The sequence below is a fragment of the Diabrotica virgifera genome, chromosome 6 (genome assembly GCF_917563875.1).
Source record: "Diabrotica virgifera virgifera chromosome 6, PGI_DIABVI_V3a".
NCBI lineage: Eukaryota > Metazoa > Arthropoda > Insecta > Coleoptera > Chrysomelidae > Diabrotica > Diabrotica virgifera.
The window spans coordinates 26,759,466-26,782,109 of NC_065448.1; the positions used below are offsets into that span (position 1 = coordinate 26,759,466).

A 22,644-nucleotide genomic window follows, 5' to 3' on the forward strand; every position below is an offset into this window, starting at 1 on the left:
TTAAGAAGTAGTAGCTGACTTTTGATATATTGGCAATCTTGAGTATATGCTTAAACAAAATAAGTGTCATGTAAAAAACACAGGAAGAAAGAATACTTTGTTCAGTTATTGCAATGTCTTTTTGAATATAGTCCAATTATAAAAAATAACCATTAAAAATAAAACATTTTTTAATCAATCTGTGTAAAAAGATATATCTATCTAATCTCAAAAATGTGTATAGTTTTAGGGGAAAATTTTATTAAAATATTCAGTATAATCTATCTACCTGTAAAATTGTGCTTACTTATATTTAGTAGATGACAGAGTTGGTATTTGAACAGGGTAGTAATTAATGAACGGAAAACCTCTGTGACATGTAGTTATTTTCTAAGGGATCTATTTTGAAAGTTCATTTCCCTAAATTTCTTAGTGTGCCTCTTATGTACATATTTATTTAAAAGTAATATTGGTATTTTACCATGTTTGTCTTATTGAGATATGGCATGGCGTTTATGCTATAGGTTGCGGTCTACCTGTAAGGCTAAAGAACACCATAATCTTTTCTCAGAAGGGTTTGCACACAATAATGAAAAACAGTAAACCGTTTATAGGCAAAATGTTTATTGCTAAGTAGTAATAAACATTTTCAGGAGTAAGTATACAATAAACTTATTCTTTACTATTACTTATATTATTATATATAACACTAAAATCTTCACTTATATTATTATAAATAACACTAAAATCTTCTTGGATAGGGTGCCTGCATGTTTTTTTTAATTAGAATCATTAACTGCCTTTCTTAAATTAAGGTGCATACATTTTTTCTTTAATAATAATTATTAGTTTGTATCGTTTTGTAAATAATTGGGTTACATATAATTTTTTTGTTGTAAATAGTTGGGGTGCATTTTTTTTGTAACTTATTAGTCTCCCTTCATTTAACATTTATTTTACTCCAAATTTTTATTACTTGTGAATAAATATTTTTTCTACGAGAGTTTCCTTGTATTTCATTATTTTGCGCAAATCCTTCAGGAATTTTCAGATTGCAATTGGTACACCACACACTATAATAGAAGAGCTATATGCTGAGGTAGACAGCATTCTCAGGGTAGACCTCATACTATAGTGGTACTGCACCGACAGTTCTGAATAAAAATCGTTGCATATGTTAAATTGTGTAGTTTAATATTATTTATTGTCTGTTCCAAAAATCACTTACTCAATGATGTCAGTATAACTTATAATTCTTTCAAAGTAGTTTAAGGTGTCTAATAATACTAGAGAGGGATAAATTATTTTGTTGTAATTCTATGGTGCAATTGACTTTATTATTTGGCAATAACAATATGTATCATGAATCACCTTTTGTACCAGTATAATACCCAAAAAATATCCCAGATTAGGGCTAAAAAATATCTCTAACAAATCGATTGTAATTGATAATCTTTTAGATATCATACAGAATATAATATACTCCATAAACAATAATTGTAATCATTATATATTTTTGTCTATGACACATACTTAACTAGTGCCTAACCATGTATATTTTCTATTTTATAGAATGTCTAAATAGTAAATGTGATGTATTCCTTGGAGGATCCTGTAACCCAACAACATGGAGAGCAGATACAGCAATTCCAGAGTTACAAAAACATGGCATCTCTTTTTATAATCCTGTAAGTCTATTTTTTGATAAACTTTGTATGTTTTTTTTTAATATATTACTATAGATATTAGCTATCCTTTACTACAACTCAAATTTTCAAATTTTAAAACATATTATTAGCGAAGCATTTTTCACTGGAGGAAGATTTTTTAATCTACATGAAGTATAATATTTTATATTTTTTCTGTATGCTCAAATTTCAACATTCTTTTTTCTATACTGTAATATATGTAGTTAGGCCCTCTTAATTTATTTTTAGTCATATACATTTAGATTTCTTATAATCTTCTATTATATTTTTATATTCCCTATTTATTTTATCGGTTTAAGTAAAAGTGTATCATTTCAAAACAGTTGTTCAATAGGTTATTAGAAAAAGATATAAAAACAAATTATATTTTCAACATGATCTCTCTTCAGATCAATACAGTTTTTTCAACATTTTGGAACCTGTAGATTTGTAGATACAGGCAACAGAATAAGACAGGGGGCTTCACTAAGCCCTATGCTATTCAATATATTCATCGATGAAGTCGATAAAGAGTGCCAATAAAGGAAGAGGATGCAAAATTGGGAACAAAGAAATTAAAATTCTTTGTTATGCAGATGATACAATATTGATAGCCCAAAATAAAGATAGCCTCAAGACTAGTTCACAGATTTAATACAAGAGCAAAAGAATTTAATATGACGATTTTAACTCGCAAAACGAGAATAATAGTAATCACTAATGAACCAATGAGATGTAAACTGGAAGTCGATGGAGTTTTTTTGACTTGGGTGTCAATTAGCCAGTCACAACTTTTTTGTTTTCTATTCATACATAAAGGATGCAATGAGGTCCTTAGAGTTCCAAAGCAAACTCTTCCACAGCTCTCTACTCAGTTCAAAAGCTGCAGCTGGCCGCTATGGACTATCCAAGTTGCTCACCACATTTTTCCATTATACATCTTCTTATTCTTCTTTTTTCATATGTACATAATATATCAAATTATCAGGATTAATAAATTTAGAGGTTAATTTTAGTTTCACAGATAAATTTCATTAAACAATCATATATATTTTTGCTGTTCAGAGACAATAAATAGGATATATTGAAAGGTGGGAAAACATTACATTTTATTAAATCTTCGATTAAATTATAGGTGTATGGAATGTATTTTGTGCACTCAAAGAAAGTGTGATTCAAATCACCCACTTTCTGACATTTCTAGCACTGAACAAGTAATGGCAATAAAGTGCCTAGGGTTACACTGTCCAGCTACTTATGTAGACGTTGAAAAAGAAGTAAGAGATCAAGTACAAAGAGCAAAGATTAGCAGGATGCATCAATAACTGTATATGGTGAAACCAACACAATAACTGTGAGATGAAATCAAGAATTTATAAGTCCAGTATAAGACCAATAATGACATACTCATCAGAAACAATACCCGACACAGTCAAAGCTCAGATGACACTGATTACTGCAGAAATGAGAATACTAAGAAAAAACTATGGGAAACATACTGAATGAGGTAGTATGAGATTAAAACAGAATGTAATGAGTGTATATAAATGTATACAGGGTGGTGAATCATAAAACGGGCCATAGGAAACTCAATGTAAAATTTTAAACTGGTAAATTCCTACTTCCCTAATTATTTTACATCAAAAGTCATGAGAAGCTATTTGTAGAGGATTAAAATCTATTAAAAATAAAAGTTAAAATTGTTCTACGATTTAAACACATTCCAAAATTTTGAAAAATACCTACATTTGCCACAGTAAGTACCTATGCATGTGTGTAAAAGTTAGGCCCACGTTATTATTTAACTGGCAGTGCGCATACTATTGACTGAATAAAACATCTTTATTATAAATACATACTTTCTCCTTAACTGAGGGTATCTTATCAATTTTATTATTTTTTAAGCAAGAAATGATAAAATAAAAAATTTGACAGTTCAAATATTGTTAATATAATAGCTTCATTGTGACCGAACGCAACCGATATACATTATGGCACTGTGTGTGGCCTAACTTTGGCGTGATTCTGTGAAAAATTTATTATATTTTTACAAAATTTTGGAATATGTCTAATTCGTAGAAAAATTTGTTGTTTTCAATACAGATTTCAATCCTCTACAAATAGTTTCTCATGTGTTTTGATGTAAAATAATTAGGGAAGCAGGAATTCAACAGTTTAAAATTTTACATTGAATTTCCTATGGCCCGTTTTCCAATTCACCACCTGGTATAATGTATAAACGAGTGGACACTAGAGAGGCAAAAAAAAGAATGGAACAATCATATCAGTAGAACGGTGGTCGCAAGAGCTGTTAAATAGTAAAGGACAAATCACCAAGTGGTAGAAGAAGTATCGGTAGAGCAACAACCCCCAAAAGAGGTACCCATATTGCCTAGTTCTTTTATGCCAAAAAAATTAAAAGTATGTTGTACCTTGTGAAACCCATGTGGCTTCAACTATTTTAGGTATCTTGATTCATTTTTCACTCAAACCCATATTTGATTAATCATTTTGGGGTTGCTCACTTTGACTCGATGTCCAGATCGTTTATCTTTTATATGTATACTAACTCTTTTCCATTTTAAACAAACTTAGCGGTTTAAATTACAATAAGATTGAAACCACCTGATGAATAAAACTGAAACTTTGACGGTTGTCAACGATGACGCTAACGAAAAGTAAATCATTTTCTATACCATGAGTATCATCTATTGCATTTTCTAATGACTATTGAACTGCTATACCTCATATACATGTATATTTTACTGTATCAACCGTATTTATATAAATCTAACATACTTATTTTATTTTTGTCAAAGGTGCTTTTGTCTTATCTCACACATGATTTTAGCAAGTGTCAATGTGGGCTCCTGAACTCGTGGCACAAGAGTATGATGCAAAGCAGGCAGCTTCAGTGTTACTTTTTGTGATAGATAGCCAAACTAGAAGTACAGTGGGGATGATAGAAGTCGCCTATCTCATAGCTTCTGGAAGGTGTGTTGTAGTAGTTGCGCAGCCTTATGAAAAGGCACAGACCATAATGGGTGAAGTTATAACAGATAGGTAGGTTAAAGAGATCTAATACAGACTATTTAGTGTTTGATTAGATATAAATTGAAGGAAGCGCTAAAATCGGCAACATTGCTTATGAAAATGACTTGCATTTCTACTGTAGAATGACGAATGAATGATTGGCAGCGTAGAAGCAGTGTTGCCATTTATAGGCTGTATATCTAATTTACAACTAAATGGTCTGTATATTTTTATCGATGAGTTTTATATTTTTTAATTATTTTGTCCGTGTTTATAGGCATTATGTTTGGAATTATTCTTTTTAATTTCCTCTAGAACAGCTGCAGACATTAACTACGTCAGTAATTATGCTTCTTAAAATGTGTGCTGTATTTGTAATCTTCGTGTTGATTGGTCAGATCAAAAAATATTAGGAAGAAATAATTCCAGATCATTCTTCACAAACCCGGAAAAAACTATATAATTTATTTGTACAGTTTTGTACGAGACACGAGAATAAATTCTTAACGACCCTTGTTTAAAATTGCCAAGTAATCTCAATTTGATCGATTCTTCATTTAGCAGACAAATAATTATTTCACCTTTTCATAAGCTGTATTTCTTATAAAATATTATTGCTTTTCAGGGAATATAGAGATTTAGTAAACGCACAAAGAATTTTATTGGATCTGGTTAAAAGTAAGGGGGTAAAAGTCCACAAAAACCTCACTACGGCTCTACAATGCACTGCAAATATCTTAAGAAATTCTTCTACGAATGGTACCAGCGCAGAGGAACAAATTACAAGTAAACTTAGGTAAGATAAATATTTTGGCATCCAAAAGTTTTGATTTTTTATTATTTTTTACGCCATAATCCATATTCATTGCTCTAGTTTCAATTTTTACATATCTGAAATCTATTGAATTTTTAATGCATGACTCAAATCATGCTTATGGTGCTACAGCCTAAGTCCTCTAGCATACATCTCCAAATATCCCTTTCCTTGGTTACTCTCCTCCATTTATTCACCCTCAACGTCTCTTTAGCGTCGGTTCCCACCACCCATTTTTACTTGATCTTTCTAATTACCACTAAGCGTTCTACTAGGTGGTCTACTATTATCCATTCTTGTAAGGTGATTTGCTATAGAGGGTTCTTTGTAATATTGATGTAACTCGTGGTTGAACCTTATTTTCCACATACCGTTTTTCCATATTTCTCAATGTCGTGTTCCCAGGCTTTAGCTAATATTTGTTTTACGTTGAATATCTGGTCGATACTAGACCTTCCTGGTCTGAATCCGGCCTGGTATTCTCCTATGATTTGTTCTGTGAAGTGACTTAATCTCCGATTTATGATCCATAATTCACTCCTAACACCTTATCCACTCTCTTCTTGTGGATTGGGCATATTTTCTAGGCTCCTGGAATTTCTTCTGTGTTCCACACGAAATGTATCTATCAGTGTGTCTTCTCCAATTTTGAGAATTTCAGCAGGTATGTTGTCAATACCCAGTAATACTTTCTATTATTCTTCAGTGTTTTAATGGCATCCATTATTTCCTGTCTTGTGGGTGAGTGTTAATTCATTACTCTGGGGCCTGATTCTAATTCATTTAGATGTCGTAATTTAATTTCGACTCCGCCATGACAGATGCAATTTATAGCGATTCTTATGCATTTCGATATTAGTTCCAACTGGGGATATTAACCTTTAACTACACGCGCTGGCGTATTTTGTACGCCAGATATAAGAATTCTACTGCAAATATATTTAAAAATTTAATTTTTGACCTTGTTTATCTCTCTAACCTATCACTGGAATGTGCTTTACAATTTGGTTTTAGTTTCGTTATAATTGGCGTTCTGGGAAGATCGTAATTTACAGTTTATTATTTGTTGTTTCCGGTGGTGGACAATATACGCCACGATTATATTAATATAAGTAGTAATATAAGTTCATATTTCAATTGTTTTTTAGTCATTATGGCACAAAATATATTTTTCTTTATAAACAATACTTTTTCTTCCGTAAAAAATCACATTTCAAAAAAAATTTTATTAGTAGTTTTATTTATCATGGAATCCAGTTATTTCATGATTTCAGTTATAAATCCCAATTGGCTTACTGATAATTAACTCAAAGTATTCACTGATGCCGAATAAGGTTTATAACAAACAATTAAAGTGTATTTTTCAAAAAAAACAAATCCGCTGTTTTAAGTGTATTTTCTTGTGGCGTATAAAGTACGCCACGCGTGTAGTTATGCTATAACTTGATGCGCGGGTAGTTAAAGGTTAACTTAATCATTTTGACCCTGCTCAGAATTTGGGTTGGTCCTCCTGTTTATTGGATTTATTGACTATGCAACCACCGCAACGTTTGTTGATAGTCTGGGCAAATTATCGAAAAAATGTCATTTTGGGAAAAGTTATTTACCAGCTATTTTATTGCTAAAATCGAATCTTAAGATTGCATATATTAGTAATATGGGGTATGACAAGTCTGCAGAAAGTGTGTTATTTTATTTATAAACAAAAATTATTATTAGTGCTGTGTAACTGCTCTGTAAGATTTTTCCTTTAAACCAAAAACACTCAAATAAAAATTCACCGCAATTTAGTTCTGCACAAAGTTATTTTTTTCCGATTTCCTTCAACAAAAATTTTACTCGGAAAATCCGAGTTTTCCAAAAAAAATTTGCAACTTTCAATTAAAATTTTAGGAAAGTAATTCTATCAATAATTAAATAAATTGGTGACATGAAAGATTTTTTATACCTAGTAGATTATATATCAGGAGACCGGCGACAATCTAACCAATAGTTTAGCAATAATTAAAATGTAAATTAAAAAATTTCGGTCGAAATAATAAATAACCAGAAAGATTATGATACACCAGAATAACTATGATTTTCGTATAAAAAAGCTCTATACCTATTCAACGTACTTTACAGAATTGAAATTGGACTATTTGAGCGGTCTCAGGAATGTTATAAAGAAAAAATTTTTGGGCTTATAAACAAATGTAACCCCTCAGAAAATATCAGATTAAATTAAATTAAGTTAACGCTGTTGAAAAGGGCACGGCTTCTTCTTTGAAGAAAAAAAAATCGAATTGAGTGGTTCCAGGTATAACCGGTCAAATTTGACCGGCATTTGCGACAGAGTTATAAACAACAGGATTTCAATCTTTGAACCATTACCTTTTTATTCCGGTCCGCTTTGTACATACAAATTTTCATATCTTCAAGACAGTCATAACAAAAAAGATTTATGTCACCAAGTTATTTAATTATTGATAAATAATTACTTCCCTAAAATTTTAGTTGAAAATTAAAGATTTTGTTTGGAAAGCCCGAATTTTCCGAGAAAAATTTCCTCCGAAGGAAATCGAAAAAAAAAAATATCTATGTGCAGAATTAAATTACAGTGAATTTTTATGTGAATGTTTTTGGTTTAACGTTAAAATCTTCTGAGTTACAGAGCAACAATTGAAACAAAGATTTCGGAGCGCTAATTTGTTTATAAACCAAATAGCACACTTTCTGCGGACTTTGCATAGCTATATTACTAATATATGAAATCTTAAGATTTGATTCCAGCATGTCCAGCAATAAAATAACTGGTACATAATTTTCCTTGTTCTATAATAATTTTCCCAGATTATTACCTTACATCTTTCACTGAGTTGATATAATTCACGTTGTGAACATTCTCAATTATTATATTTCTAATTTAATACTATTCTATCTAATTCCTCCAAAACCAGCAAATTTTCATAAAACCCAGCCATATTAATACCTTTTGCTTTAGTTTTCCTTGCAACTTGCAAGAAACAAACAAAACACATCTCCTAAACTAAACCTAACCTCGCTTTCGGCCATTCGTTCATGACCGTGTCACAATAATTTCGACTCGAAATTATAATATCAACACTTTTTTGGAGTCGCAATTAATTCCGATAAGTCTCTATTTAATGACATCATTTCGTTAGTTCAACTAAAATCCACAAGGCTCGCACAGTCGCATTTCAACGTCGCCATATTGATTGCGACTTGTTTTGAGTCGAAATTTGAATTAGAATCAGGCCATGGTTCTGATCTTCTGTTATATAGTTTTTCTTCTGATCTATATAGTTTTTACAACCTGCTTTTATTGCTGCATCGTCATTGATAATAATGTGTCTTTCACTATTTCTAAAAAGATTAGTGCGTTGTTTATGTCTCACTCTGAGTTATTTCAGGAATTTATCTGCACCTCCAGTGTCACAATGAGCTATAATGCCACTGATGATGATTTATTGCTATTTTTCTTATCTCAATCTAGATTGTGTCCAGAATTGCATTAATTTCTGCTGTTTCTGTATAGTTTGAACCTTGTTATTAACATATAGGGTGTCCCAAAAGTAGCGGATAGGTCGAATATTTCTCTAAATAAACATAATATCAAAAAACTGAAAAATACGTGTTCAATAATTTTTAAAAATCTATCGAATGACAAAAATCACGACCCCCCGCTCCAACCTCCTAGAGGTGGGGAGGGGGTAACTTTGAAATCTTAAATAGAAACCCCCAGTTTTTATTCCAGATTTAGATTGCTTACGTAAAAGTAACTTTTATTGTAGACATTTTTTTGAACTATGGACAGATGGCGCTATAATCGAAAAAAAAAACATTTATCCTGATGTCATACGTAAAACATAATAGAAACGGTCTAATATCTCGAGAAATACACTTCCAAATGAAAAAAAAAATACATGTTTAATATTTTTCAAAAACCTATCGAATGGCATCAAACACGACCCCCCCCCACTCCGCAACCTGGAAGTGGGGTAGGAGGTAACTGTAAAATCTTAAATAGTAACCCCAATTTTTTATTACAGATTTGGATTTGTCATGAAAAATTAAGCAACATTTATTCGAAACAATTTTTAGAAGTGTTGATAGATCGCGCTATTTATCGCTAATAAATCGTCTTTTTCCAATTATAGCGCCATCTATCAACAATTTTAAAAAATGTTTCAAATAAATGTTGCTTAATTTTTCATGATTAATCTAAATCTGTAATAAAAAATATAGGTTGCTATTTAACATTTTAAAGTTAACCCTCACCCCACCTGTAGGGGGTGGAGGGTCATGTTTGCTGTTATTTGATAGGCTTTTGAAAAATATTAAAAACGTGTTTTTTGGTTTTTCATTGAAAAGTGTATTTCTCGAGATATTAGAGCGCTTCTATGATTTACCTATGGTATCACAATAAATTGTTTTTTTCGATTATAGCGCCATCTATCCACAATTCGAAAAACTGTCTCAAATAAAAGTTGCTTACTTTTACATAAGAAATCCAAATATGTAATAAAAACTGGGGGTTTCTATTTAAGATTTTAAAGTTGCCGCCCACCCCACCTTCAGGGGGTGGAGTGGGGGATCGCGTTTGGTGTCATTGGAGAGATTTTTAAAATTATTGAAGACGTGTTTTTCAGTTTTTCGATCCTATGTTTAGTTCGCGAAATATTCGACCGTTCCGCTACTTTTGGGACACGCTGTATATAAATAATACATTTAAAAAACAAAGTATAAGGTTTTTTACGCAGTAGTGCATTTGAACATGTTATTGCTATTTTAATTGCAATCTAAAGTTTTGTGAATTCATTATTCATACCATAAAACATAAAAATTCGTAAAAAACTTAATTCGTTCATCTTGTTTATTGAACAATCTTGTTGCAGGAAACTAAGGGATATATATGACTCCTATGGAGGCGGGATGAAGCCAGCAAATGTCTTGGAAGCGTTCAAAAAGTTAACCAACCGTTCCCTAGAAATGAACCAAGTATACAATTATCTAAACTCCACGAGCAATTACAACAATTCCACAGTTAGCTTCGAGAAGTTTTGTGCCTTGATGGCGGAGTTTTCAACCACGGACAACTGCGAAATGTGTACGACAGATGGTAGCGTCTATTATACTCCATTGTATTGGAAGTGTGCACTTTTGAAGACTAGGGTTTTCTTTAAATCGGTTTTTGATAATACTTTAGGTATTTGCGCAATTTGGATAATATAAGTTTGTTCAATTGAAACACATATTTGGTCAGGTTAGCCTTGGAAACAATTGAAATCACTTAACTGACATTCTACATTGTTGTTATGTTTGTAAACGTCACACTGATCTGCTCCTGTCATTTGTATTTGACTGCGATTTTAAGTAATAAAAAAAAAATAAAAAATAAACATTTTTTTCAACCATGAAAGACTCTTGCTCATAAAGTTTACATCACCTAGAGTTCATATCAACGCAAAGTTGTATATTGAAACCTTGAACAAGCTTCATCAAGAAATAAGACCAAGTCATCCAGGGTAGCTCTCACTGACAATGCTCGGTCTCAGGTTACCAAAGTAGTGAAAGAAATAGAGAATCTTACAACATCCACTCTATAGTCCCGATTTAATGCTTTGCGATTTTCACATCTTTGGGCCACTGAAAAAGGCTTAAAACGTAATCGTTTTCAGTGAAGTACAAAATACCGTAAAAAGATTCTTACCTTAACTGTAATGATAATTATTATTTGTAGATATATGTGCCAATAATTTTTTTCTGGACCAAAGATGTGTTTCAATTGAACAAGCCTCGTATATCATTAGCGACCACTCATCTATTATTTTCTTTTTATTTCAGTTTTTGGTTTTCAAAAGTGTTCATTTTCATTTTATTCTTTTTGTGCCCATTTTTATGATTTATTTGGTACATTATTTTTTAAACCATTTTTGCACAAATACTTCATTTATATTTGGATGCATCAAACATTACATTGTGACATGAAAATACTGTCACTGACGCCATTAGGATGACGTCATGTTACAATTTTTTGAGGTTAGATTCGTTGAGTACAAAACTAAATGTGCTACTTTTACTTGATGGGAATGAGAAAGCAAAGGCAAAGGCGTAAGAACGCCTGAAGCTACTTCTTCACTTAATATACTAATACAAAGGTATCTGGACGTCAATCAAGATATGTATGCATGTTTTATTGACTATAATAAAGCATTCGATAAAGCTTGACGTAAACAACTAATGAATGTCCTGAGACCAAAGGAGATAGACTACAATGACCTCAGGATCTTATCGAACTTATACTATAAGCAGCGAGCAAAAGTATGTGTTAACGAACAGCTGTCAGAGGAAATTAAAATTAGACGTGGGATGAGACAGGGATGCGTATTGTCGCCAATTTTTTTAAAGCATACTCGGAGAGAGCCTTAAAAAGCTCTTGAGTGTGAAACAGCTGGAATAGAGGTAAATGGAGTTCCCATTAACAACATTAGATACGCGGATGACATCTCATGTTAGACGAAAGTATTGAAGATTTTCAGACATTGGTTACCAGAATAGCGGAGTATGGACAATATTACGGTCTAACAATGAACTTTAAGAAGACACAATTTATGAGAATATGAAAACTCAAAGAAATAATAGTCCAAGAGGTAGCGCTGAAAAATCTTTTGAATTTACTAAAGCTAGATTTTTCACAGTTGATTACTGTGATTGTGTAGAGAAACATACTGCGGTCGGTCAAGCGAAACGTAGAACAGGGGTTACTGAGAGGGTATCAAAGTTGCTTTCCTACGAAGGTAATTAAATCCATGTACTAATGCTGAAAATCAGTACACACATTCTAAATTGAATATAAATAAAAGTTATTATAGTCGGTCAGCTGTATGACGGGACAGAGCCGGTCGGTCGGATTCAGTGAATGTACAGGGTTAATCACTATATTTTGACCCCCTTGTAAACTGCTTTATTTACAGAATTAGAAAAAAATGTAAAATACAAAAGTTATTCGATTTTTAAATTATGATTTTTTGACATATATATCGTACTAGTGACGTCATCCATTTGGGCGTGATGACGTAATCGATTTTTTTTAAATGGGAATAGGGGTCGAGTTCTAGCTCATTTGAAAGGTTATTCAATTCCCTATTCGGTAATATAAACATTAATATGATTAATTATACAGGGTGTCCAAAAAATTTTTTTAAATTAAATTATTGTTTAATTAATAATTTCAAAAAAAATTTTGGACACCCTGTATACATAATGATCTTAATGTTTATATTACTGCATAGAGAATTGAATAACCTTTCAAATGAGCTAGCACACAACCCGTATTCTCATTTAAAAAAATAGTCGATTTCGTCATCACGCCCACATGGATGACGTCACTAGTACGATATATATGTCAAAAAATCATAATTTAAAAATCGAATAACTTTTGTATTTTACATTTTTTTCTAATTATGTAAATAAAGCAGTTTAAGGGGGTCAAAATATAGTGAATAACCCTGTACATTCACTGGGACCGACCGGCTCTGTCCCGTCATACAGCTGACCGACTATAATAACTTTTATTTATATTCAATTTAGAATGTGTGTACTGATTTTCAGCTTTAGTAAATGGATTTAATTACCTTCGTAGGAAAGCAACTTTGATACCCTCTCAGTAACCCCTGTTCTACGTTTCGCTTGACCGACCGCAGTATGTTTCTCTACACAATCACAGTAATCAACTGTGAAAAATCTAGCTTTAGTAAATTCAAAGAGATTTTTCAGCGCTGCCTCTCCGTCTATAAGAGGGTCTTCTCATAAACCGAACCAATGTCGAACGAGTAGACCAATACGCAAATCTTAGAACAACGACCACAAATGATTACTTCCAGGAAATTAAAATCGAACCAACTTTTTAGAGCAGACGTCTCTAAATACCGAATAGCTATGATTATTGCCGACCTAGATGGTACTTGAAGGCAAACTGAGAAGTGTCAAAACATTTAAACGATGTTTACAGGTAGATCAGATATTTCCTAACCGATTCTGGAATTTGCTCTTCCTTCGCTGGAACTATATTCCGAACAGACTGAACATATTTTTGAGTTAAAGAATCTCGAAAAAATAAACACTGTATTGATTTCTTCGTCGTAATAGCATCGACACGTGGTTGATTTATTGGTTTTGATCTCCTGCGAAGAGTTGAGTGCGAATGCAATAAAGTTGGTCTAAAAATCAATAAAGCTAACACAAAAATAATGGTGGTCGACAGATTCGACACTATTCAACTGACTAACATGTTGCAGGAATACCAGATAGTAAACACCTTTGTGTGTCTCGGGTCTAGTATAACTAACGATGGTAGCTGTGAAGCAGAAGTTCGGAGACGTATTGGTATGGCAAAAAATGCGATGAGTCGCCTGAATGAAGTTTGAAAAGACAGATCTATCTCTCAGAATGTCAAGATGGGACTGGTGAATGCCCCTGTATTCTCAATGTTTCTATACGGAGCAGAGACTTGGACTCTTCGCGCATGCGAGCGCCAAAAAATTGATGCCTTTGAGATGTGGTGCTGGAGAAGAATGCTGCGCATACCTTGGACAACTCATAGGACAAACTTTTCCATTCTAAACCAACTCGAGATTAAAAAAAGGCTGTCCACAATATGTCTGCAACGAATACTGCAATTCTTTGGTCACGTGGTTCGCAGAGGTGACGACAGTTTGGAGAGATTAATTGTTTCTGGAAACGTTCCGGGGAGAAGATCAAGAGGACGATCACCAACTAGATGGTCCGACCAAATAAAGAATTCAGCTGGAAACTCATTCTGCGAAGCTCTTAGAGCAGCTGAAGATAGGGACCAATGGAGAAACATTGTTAGGAATATTGGTAGAAACCACGATCCTCAGTAATGGGGAAACGACAAGAAAGAGAGAGATGGTTGATTTAGAATCAAGACCTGCAGCTAACTTCATCGAAATGACGGCACGACTATTTCAAATAATTCAAGACGTTGTAATATATTTTCTTGGTACAAAAATATATACATTTTGAAAAATCCTGTATTGAAAGGTCCCAAAAATGTGCAAATAACACAGTAATACGACGGGGAAGGCTTAAAACTGAGAAAATGGTTTTCTTCCAGTTCCTGGAGCTTCTGTATTGATAGACAGTACATATAAAAATATTGCAAAAATATTTAGCAAGGTTATTTCTAACACATTAGTTTTGAAAATCTTTTATAGATCTAATTTTTCTACGCTTATAATTTGATATATTTCATGTCTATTTCAGTTTGGGCGACACAGTCTTTCCAGAGGCAATGTTCTACAAATAACAACAGTTGCAGTCTCAACAACACGCACGTCAGTTGTCTAATGGAAGCCCCTCCGGAGGAAACCAACGACGAGAGTGTTCCCAGCAGTGATATATTTTTAGGTGGTTCCATGTCGTCGTTACATAAATGGAGAAGCGAGATAGCGATACCTTTAATCAAAGAACACGGATTGAAATACTACAATCCTGCATTGAGGGAAGGAGAATGCTATACGTTTAATGGCTGTGATGAAGATAAGTAAGTGAATCTTATGTATCTTATAATTAAAAAATATTCCTTTAAGTTTCGGAGCCCGGATTTTTCTTTCTACCCAATCCACTTCTACCTTCAACTTTGCCTTCCACTATAAGCTGTGGCAGACTACTCATCATTACGAAACACATGACCCCATGACCTTTCCTATTTTTAACAGTTATTAACAACTTAGTGATTTTGCTCGTCGCCATGCGACGGGGAATACAATCAATTGCCTTCTATAGTCACTGTACTAAATTGTTTGTGACATCCTCCAGTGGCGTGCTGGAACTTTTCAAGCGGCCCGGTGATTTTATAGAAAAGCGGCCTCCCATCCTCATTCTACATTCTATTATCAGGATGTTTTATTCGTTATTTACAAAATCAAATAAATAAACAAAAATGTAAATTATTTTTAAATCAAGCATAAAACTTTGAATTCAACGATTTTTTTTAATTTGCTATATTTTTTATTTAAGAATAAGCAATCTTATAATCTGGGTTGATGACAGAAATGACCAAAGCAAAGAAATTAAAGTCCGAATTGAAACTACAAGGCAAGCATTTATAAAAATGAAGACACTGCTTACAAACAAAGCCCTTCAGTTGCCTCTAACATTGAGGGCTCTAAGATGCTACATATTTTCTATATTGCTATACGGAATGGAAGTTGGACATTGAAGAGACAACACATAAGAAGAATAGAAGCGTTCGAAATGTGGTGTTACAGAAGAATATTGAAAATTCAGTGGGTTCAAAGGATTACCAATGTTGAATTGCTACGACGTTTAAATAAGGAGTTAGAAATTATGAAAAGTATAAAAACTAGAAAACTGGAATATTTGGGTCACATTACCAGAGGAGAAAAATATGAGTTGCTGAGAATTATTATGCAAGGAAGGGTCCCAGGAAGAAGAAGCATAGGAAGAAGACGCAGAGACGCAGAGAATGGTTTAACTGTAGTTCATTACAACTATTCAGAGCAGCAGTCAACAAAGTGACCATAGCCATTATAATATTCAACCTCCGATAGGAGAGGGAACTTTAAGAAGAAGAATCTTACAAATAATAAATGACATGTATGACCATATTGTATTCAGTAAAGCAGAAACCATAATTTCCTGAATAAGTAAAATATGAATTTTATGTAATTAAGATAAAAATAAAATAAAATTTTGAGAATTTTTCAATTATGTATTAAGTTGAATTTTAGTAAATCAATTATACAAGAGAGTACAAAAACAAATACAGTGCAAATACTTTATTATAATAATATTTTTCTATTCTCATACTATAATATATCAATTATGATTTCACTACCTGTATCATAATTAACGTCACTATGATACAGATTTTCATTAAGATACAGATTTTTAACCAATAGAATAGCGATAATGGCATTCACGATGAAATTTTTTGTTGTGAATAATCATAGAAATAATCGTGTATACAACTTGCATTTAATTATCATTATGAAGCTCGTATTCTAAACGAATCCCTCATACTCGCTTCATAATGACCATCATTAAATGCTCGTTGCATAATATACTATTAAAATGTTAATACAACGCAATAAGCTAAACATTCTTTTGCAATTATTTTATAAAATAATTACTAACTCTCGATCAATAATTTCTGCATTAAAGTAGATTTTTGAGAAAATTCGTCGATTATTTCATCATTATAAGCTTATACAAAGCTTATTTTTTTATAGCCATAAGCATAAATGTTTCCAAGTGATCTTGTGTTCAAGTACTTCTTAACCTTAAACGATTTTTTTTATGTATTTCAACGTTGAAATGCTTCTTTCGGTAGATACTTGTGTCACTGAAATAGTTAATAAATGCTTATAAACTCTTTAACTTTGGATAAGCACACTGATATAAGTTGTACTTATGCAAAACAGCGTAACTGCAAGCTATACAATCTTTACACTTTTTAGTACCACACGGAGGTGAAGTTTTCACGTTATCAACAACATTGTCATTTGTTACTTCATGTTCAATATCACTTAGGTTCAATATCACTGATTAATAATAGGATCCTTCATATTTTCTGTAGACTGAACATATTTATCATTAACTGGATCTTCTATAATTTCAGTATTTTGCAAAATTCTATTTTTTAATACAATCAATTTCTCAGCAAAATCCACGAGTTCTTCTCTAATTGCAGTCGCAGATATGGTAGGATAAAAATTTCTTAATTTTTCAGTAAATGATTTAAATGCCGTTAAAGGTATACCATTTTTTATTGTATCAAACTTTGTAGGATGTAGTTTTATCACCATAAAACGATTTGTCTTGATCAAATCGTCTTAGATACTTCCAATAATTGGATCAAAAATCTGCAAGAAATTTTTATATTCTGCAGAGTACATATTAAATGTTGGAAGGAAATTGGAAAACCGTAAATATACTTGTATGTATAAAAGTAAAAAATATTATCTGTAGCAATCGATTTATGTAAATAGATTCTTATTCATTGACTTAAACTGTAGTTCACAATTAAAATATATATATATATATATATATATATATATATATATATATATATATATATATATATATATATATATATATATATATATATATATTTTTAAATGTTTTATTAATATTATTAGCAAAATTAACATTCGATTGAAAATTAAAAAAATATTTATTTTTGTTACATCTAAAATTATTTGTGAAAAACCTATTTGACCGGCCTCAAGAGGCCGCGGCCTCTCGGTGATTGCACCGATTTATTTATATGGCCAGCACGCCACTGACATCCTCCTATTTTATCGCATTTCCTTCCAATTTTTTCTGACACCCTCCATTTTTTCTGATTCCCTCAATTTTTTCTGATACCCTCCATTTTTTTCCGACTCTCATTTTTTTATATATTATTTTATTATCTGGATTATCCCCTGATAATCCAGGGGAAGATTGAGAGTTTTCTCAACCCCTAACGGGTCCCGGTAGGCACAAGATTTCATGGTTTAAAAATATCTTAGACTGGATCGGCCTTGATTCAACATCTTTGTTTAGAGCCGCATTGGACATAGACAGATTTGCCAGTGTAGTCGCTAACCTCCACTAAAAGAGACAGGACAGCACCACAAGAAGAAGAAGGGAAAATACAAGGCAAGAAGGGAATAAAAGACATTGGACTCGTTTGTACTCACATTCACTCGAGCTGCAGAAGATATGCATTACTTCGCTGAGGTTGTTGCAAACCTTTAATGAAGATGGCACCACAAGAAGTGGTGAAATAACGCTTCACCCTATACAAAATGTTCGTTACACAAACCAATCCTAGATCTCAGAAATCACTCAACCGGTCCCTTAAAAAGCCGCCAAAACGAAAAGTTTACCGCGTCTTTCTAGTTTCAAGTGCAGTTCGCTATCAGTCCTCAGAAAGAACAGTCGCCAGTCGCTTAATATCGCAATCTTCATGCCGCTAAAAATAACGCAAAAGCAATGTTGCCAGTATTACGCGTAGCCTAGAACATTCCTGTACGCAGAAAACCTTATCGTTGTAGTAGTTATACAGTGAAGTGAAGTGACAGTCCAACGTCAGTGTTATACGTATGTCAGTATCATACGTCAATTGTATGTACATTACCATCCTAGTTTTTTATTCACCATTCTTCATACAATAAAATTTGTGACTTGTAAACCACTTTTCTTTTTATCCCATGGCTGGTGGTCCTTCGATCTATTCCTAACTACGCCCTTTCTCAACCAAGAAGATAGATCTTACTCATTAGAGTCGTACCATTCTCTTACCTACCTTTTAAATAATGACCAAAATGATACATATTGCTACAATATGTAACAAAACCATTGCTATATTGCTTTACTATATGCCTTTCGTTTTATTTCAGGTATATCCGAAGCAATTCCTCAGATGTTCTAGATTGGAAAAAGGGCCTAGACAAAAGTAAAGTACTACTAATTGTGATCACGAACGACACTCGATCAATGACCAGCATCATTTTGGCAGCTTTCTATTTGGGTCTTAATAAAGATATGGTCTTGTGCATCCAAAATCTTCCAGATGATTGTATGATCGGCAAAGAAACGGTGAGTGATATATACATACATTGTTTTATAATTTACTATTTCGATCTAGATCACGTTTTATAAACTGGAATACGAGGTTTTTCGAACTAGGCGACTTAATAAATGAAAATTTAAGTTTTCTTCGCAAAAACCTTTTATTCTAACACTGTTACTAATAAACCAAGTATAAAAGTTATACTGAGAATAAATCAGGTATAGGCAAAATCACTACCAATAAACATGGAATAACTAAGATATAGGTTATACTTGGTATAAGAATTTAGTCCAAGTTTATACCATAGATATATAATACTCTAGATTGCGCCCTGCGATCTTAAAATGGGTAACGGTTGCGACAGAGATAAATGAGCCTATTTGGTCGGTAGTCTCTTTTTAATTTAAGGGGAATATCGACGACGTGAATATCCCACTTTATCGAGTAATATGTCTTGACAGTTGGAGCGGGTGGTGACGGGAAATGGTCTTTGGTCTTCGGACGTGGGTAATCGTGGTTCGAATCCCATACCAACTTTACTTTTTTTATTTTTATTTAATCAATATTGCGTTTATTAGATATTTTTACATCTGAAAAATGGACCTAAGTAAATCTAGCAGATAATAAATGTATGTATAGTAAGTTAATATTGGAATACATAATTTGTGAACTGCATAGTAAAATAAAAGTCATTCGTTATTAATATAAATTCGTCCTTATTCGAATGATGTGAATGTTTGTTTTGCTTCTACTTTTTTAAAAAATTGTAAAAATAGTTTCATAAATAAAAATAATGTCTAATTACTTATAATTGAATCGGTCATTTCAAAAACAGCAAAGTCCACAATTTTCAGAAACTAACTTTTTGAGAGGAATAGACTCCTTTAAGATAAACGTTGTGTGCAAAAACGACACCAGTCCAGTAAAAACATTAGCAACAAAACTACAATATAACTCTGAATTTTGATGTCATCCATTTCATCCATCTTTCGACTATGAATAGTTAGTTTTCTTTGCTCTTCTGTAAAATTAGGAATATGTGACTCATGTTGGTTTTGAAATGACCGATTCAATTAATAAATCGATGGTACATTATGTTGATATTAATTATTGGTAATTTTTTACGAATATTTTTAACAATTACTTTATACTATTCTACAATTAACTTATTAAAAAAATAACATTGGCTTTTATATTTTTAAAAATCTATAGGTACCTATACAGTTTTTCTTATTTGTTATATATTTCTTTGGATAGATTTACTTTAGAGATGTAATAATATCTAATAAACGCATATTGATTAAATAAAAAATAAAAAAAGTAAAGATTGGTACAGGATTCGAACCAGGATTATCCACGTCCGAAGACAAACGACCAGTTCTCGTCGCCATCCGCTCGAATTGTCAAACCATCTAAAATACTCGACGACAGAGTAGGATAGTGACGTCGTCGATACTCCCCTTGAATTAGAAAGAGACTACCGACCAAATAGGCTCATTTATCTCTGTTGCAACCGTCACCCATTTTAAGATCGTAAGGCGCAATCTAGAGTATTATATATCTATGGTTTATACCGACCCACACCCTTGTTTAAGTCTGGTATAACCTATTTTATGACTGTCAGTGTCATCAGAGGCAAAAATATAAATATTATCTTTTGATTTGTTTTGTAATTAAATAATAAAAAAAATGTGTTTAAGGGGTGTTGGGGCTTTCGAAGAAGTTGATAATTTAATTAACATGATAGAAAATACACGAAAAAGGAAACTTCTCAAAGATAGAATAAATTCCTTTTCACAGTACACTGATAAGGAATTCAGAATTAAATATCGGTTTTCTAAAGATGGTATAAGGTTTTTAGAAAACTTAATAGGTAATTAACTTATTTAAATTCGATATTGCATGAAAAGTTGAGTCAAACACAACATAATGCACAAAAAATTTCAAGATGATTCGTTAATTAGTTTAAATTTTATTCAATTTGTTTACCCATAAGAACTATTTTTGCAATGTTATTGTTCAGAAAATAATAATGATACAGAAATTCTTTGGAAACCATATGAAAGAAGAATACTGGTATTTTAAACGTATTTAAAAAAATAAATAAACACTCATTTTTATCATTCCGAAAACTTTTCACCTATGTTAATTTGGTTTGTCAGTTACAGAGAAAAATCAAAATTGACATATTTGACACAATATATCGTTGTTCTATGTATTTGTGCAGAAGATTGCAACGTTGCCAAACTATTATTTCGGAATAAAGTAGGAACACTTATATCTAACTTATACCTAGTTTATTAGTAACGAATTATTTTCGTAATATATCTACCTTATACTTAGGATAACTATTCTAGATATAAATACGGAATAACCTTAGAATACGAGTGTTTTATTAGTAACAGTGTAAATCTCTATCTCTCATTCAATTTAAATAGCTTGTATATTGTCACTCTCGTCGTTTCTCCATTATCGAGGGTCATTTCCTTCAATACTCCTGATAGTAGGGGAGGAAAGTATGCTAAATTTGCAGTCACTCGAGGGCTTTGGGGACCTATTGGGTTGTGATTATTAGGTCCTAAAACCAAAAAAAGTTGTAAAATTTTCCATTTTAGTGGGGACTTCATTTTTTAATTTAATTTTCCATTTCCAACAATCTTTTTTTTCGATTATAGCGCCATCTATCCACAATTCGAAAAAATGTTTCGAATAAAAGTTGCTTATTTTTACGTAAAGAATCCAAATCTGCAATAAAAATTTGGGGCTCCTATTTAAGATTTTAAAGTAACCCCCTACCCCACTTCCGTAGGGGGTCGTGTTTGGTACCATTCGATAGATTTTTCAAAAATATTGAATAAGTGTATTTTGCAGTTTTTCGATCTGATGTTTATTTTGCGAAATATCGCGAGATTTGTATTTAAAATTTTAAATTTACCCCCACCCCTCTCCGTGGGGCGTCATGTTTGGTATCATTCGATAGATTTTTGAAAAATATTGAACAAGTATTTTTTAGATTTTCTATATGACGTTCATTTCGCAAAATATTCGCTTTTCTTTGTGAATCTTGTTGACCATATTTCCTTACGCCTCGCTCAATTCGTCAGATTTTTGAAATATACACTCTTTTGCATGTACTTAACTTACCTTATCTTAATCTGACAATTTCGAGTACATATTTTTAAGGATAGATTTTTTTTCGGGCCCCCTTAACGAACGCCCCTGTGTTCACCCGGGAGCAGTCGCGCTCACTTCTGTAACGTGAACAGTCGCGTGTTAGATTTTATCTCACAATACGAATTTACAACAAATTTCTATTTTATAGTATTTTTATTTACTTGCTATGTTAGAAATATTATTTCTAACAATTATTAAAAATATTTGGCTTTCCCCAAAATTGGCCATAAATTCCAAAAAAAGAATAAGAAATACCTACGCATTACTACACCCTTCCTCGAGGCACTTACGAAATTTTTTCAAAATTGCAAATTTTTTCATCAAGCTATCGCGAAAAAGGAGAAAAT

General features: G+C 32.3%; 1 protein-coding gene across 10 annotated transcripts in view; it reads left to right on the plus strand.

The window, feature by feature from the left end:
• The window catches only part of LOC114333399 (uncharacterized), a 439,275-nt gene that overhangs the window by 400,239 nt on the left and 16,392 nt on the right, over positions 1-22,644 (plus strand). For 8 of the 10 annotated variants that reach the window (XM_050654879.1, XM_050654875.1, XM_050654883.1 and 5 more), the window contains 6 exons: positions 1,552-1,667; positions 4,519-4,730; positions 5,326-5,496; positions 10,413-10,723; positions 14,803-15,082; positions 18,951-19,149. In XM_050654879.1, coding sequence (XP_050510836.1) covers positions 1,552-1,667; positions 4,519-4,730; positions 5,326-5,496; positions 10,413-10,723; positions 14,803-15,082; positions 18,951-19,149 — 1,289 coding nt within the window. The remainder of the gene's footprint in view (positions 1-1,551; positions 1,668-4,518; positions 4,731-5,325; positions 5,497-10,412; positions 10,724-14,802; positions 15,083-18,950; positions 19,150-22,644) is intronic. The other 2 variants (XM_050654878.1, XM_050654877.1) reach the window with 2 other exon arrangements.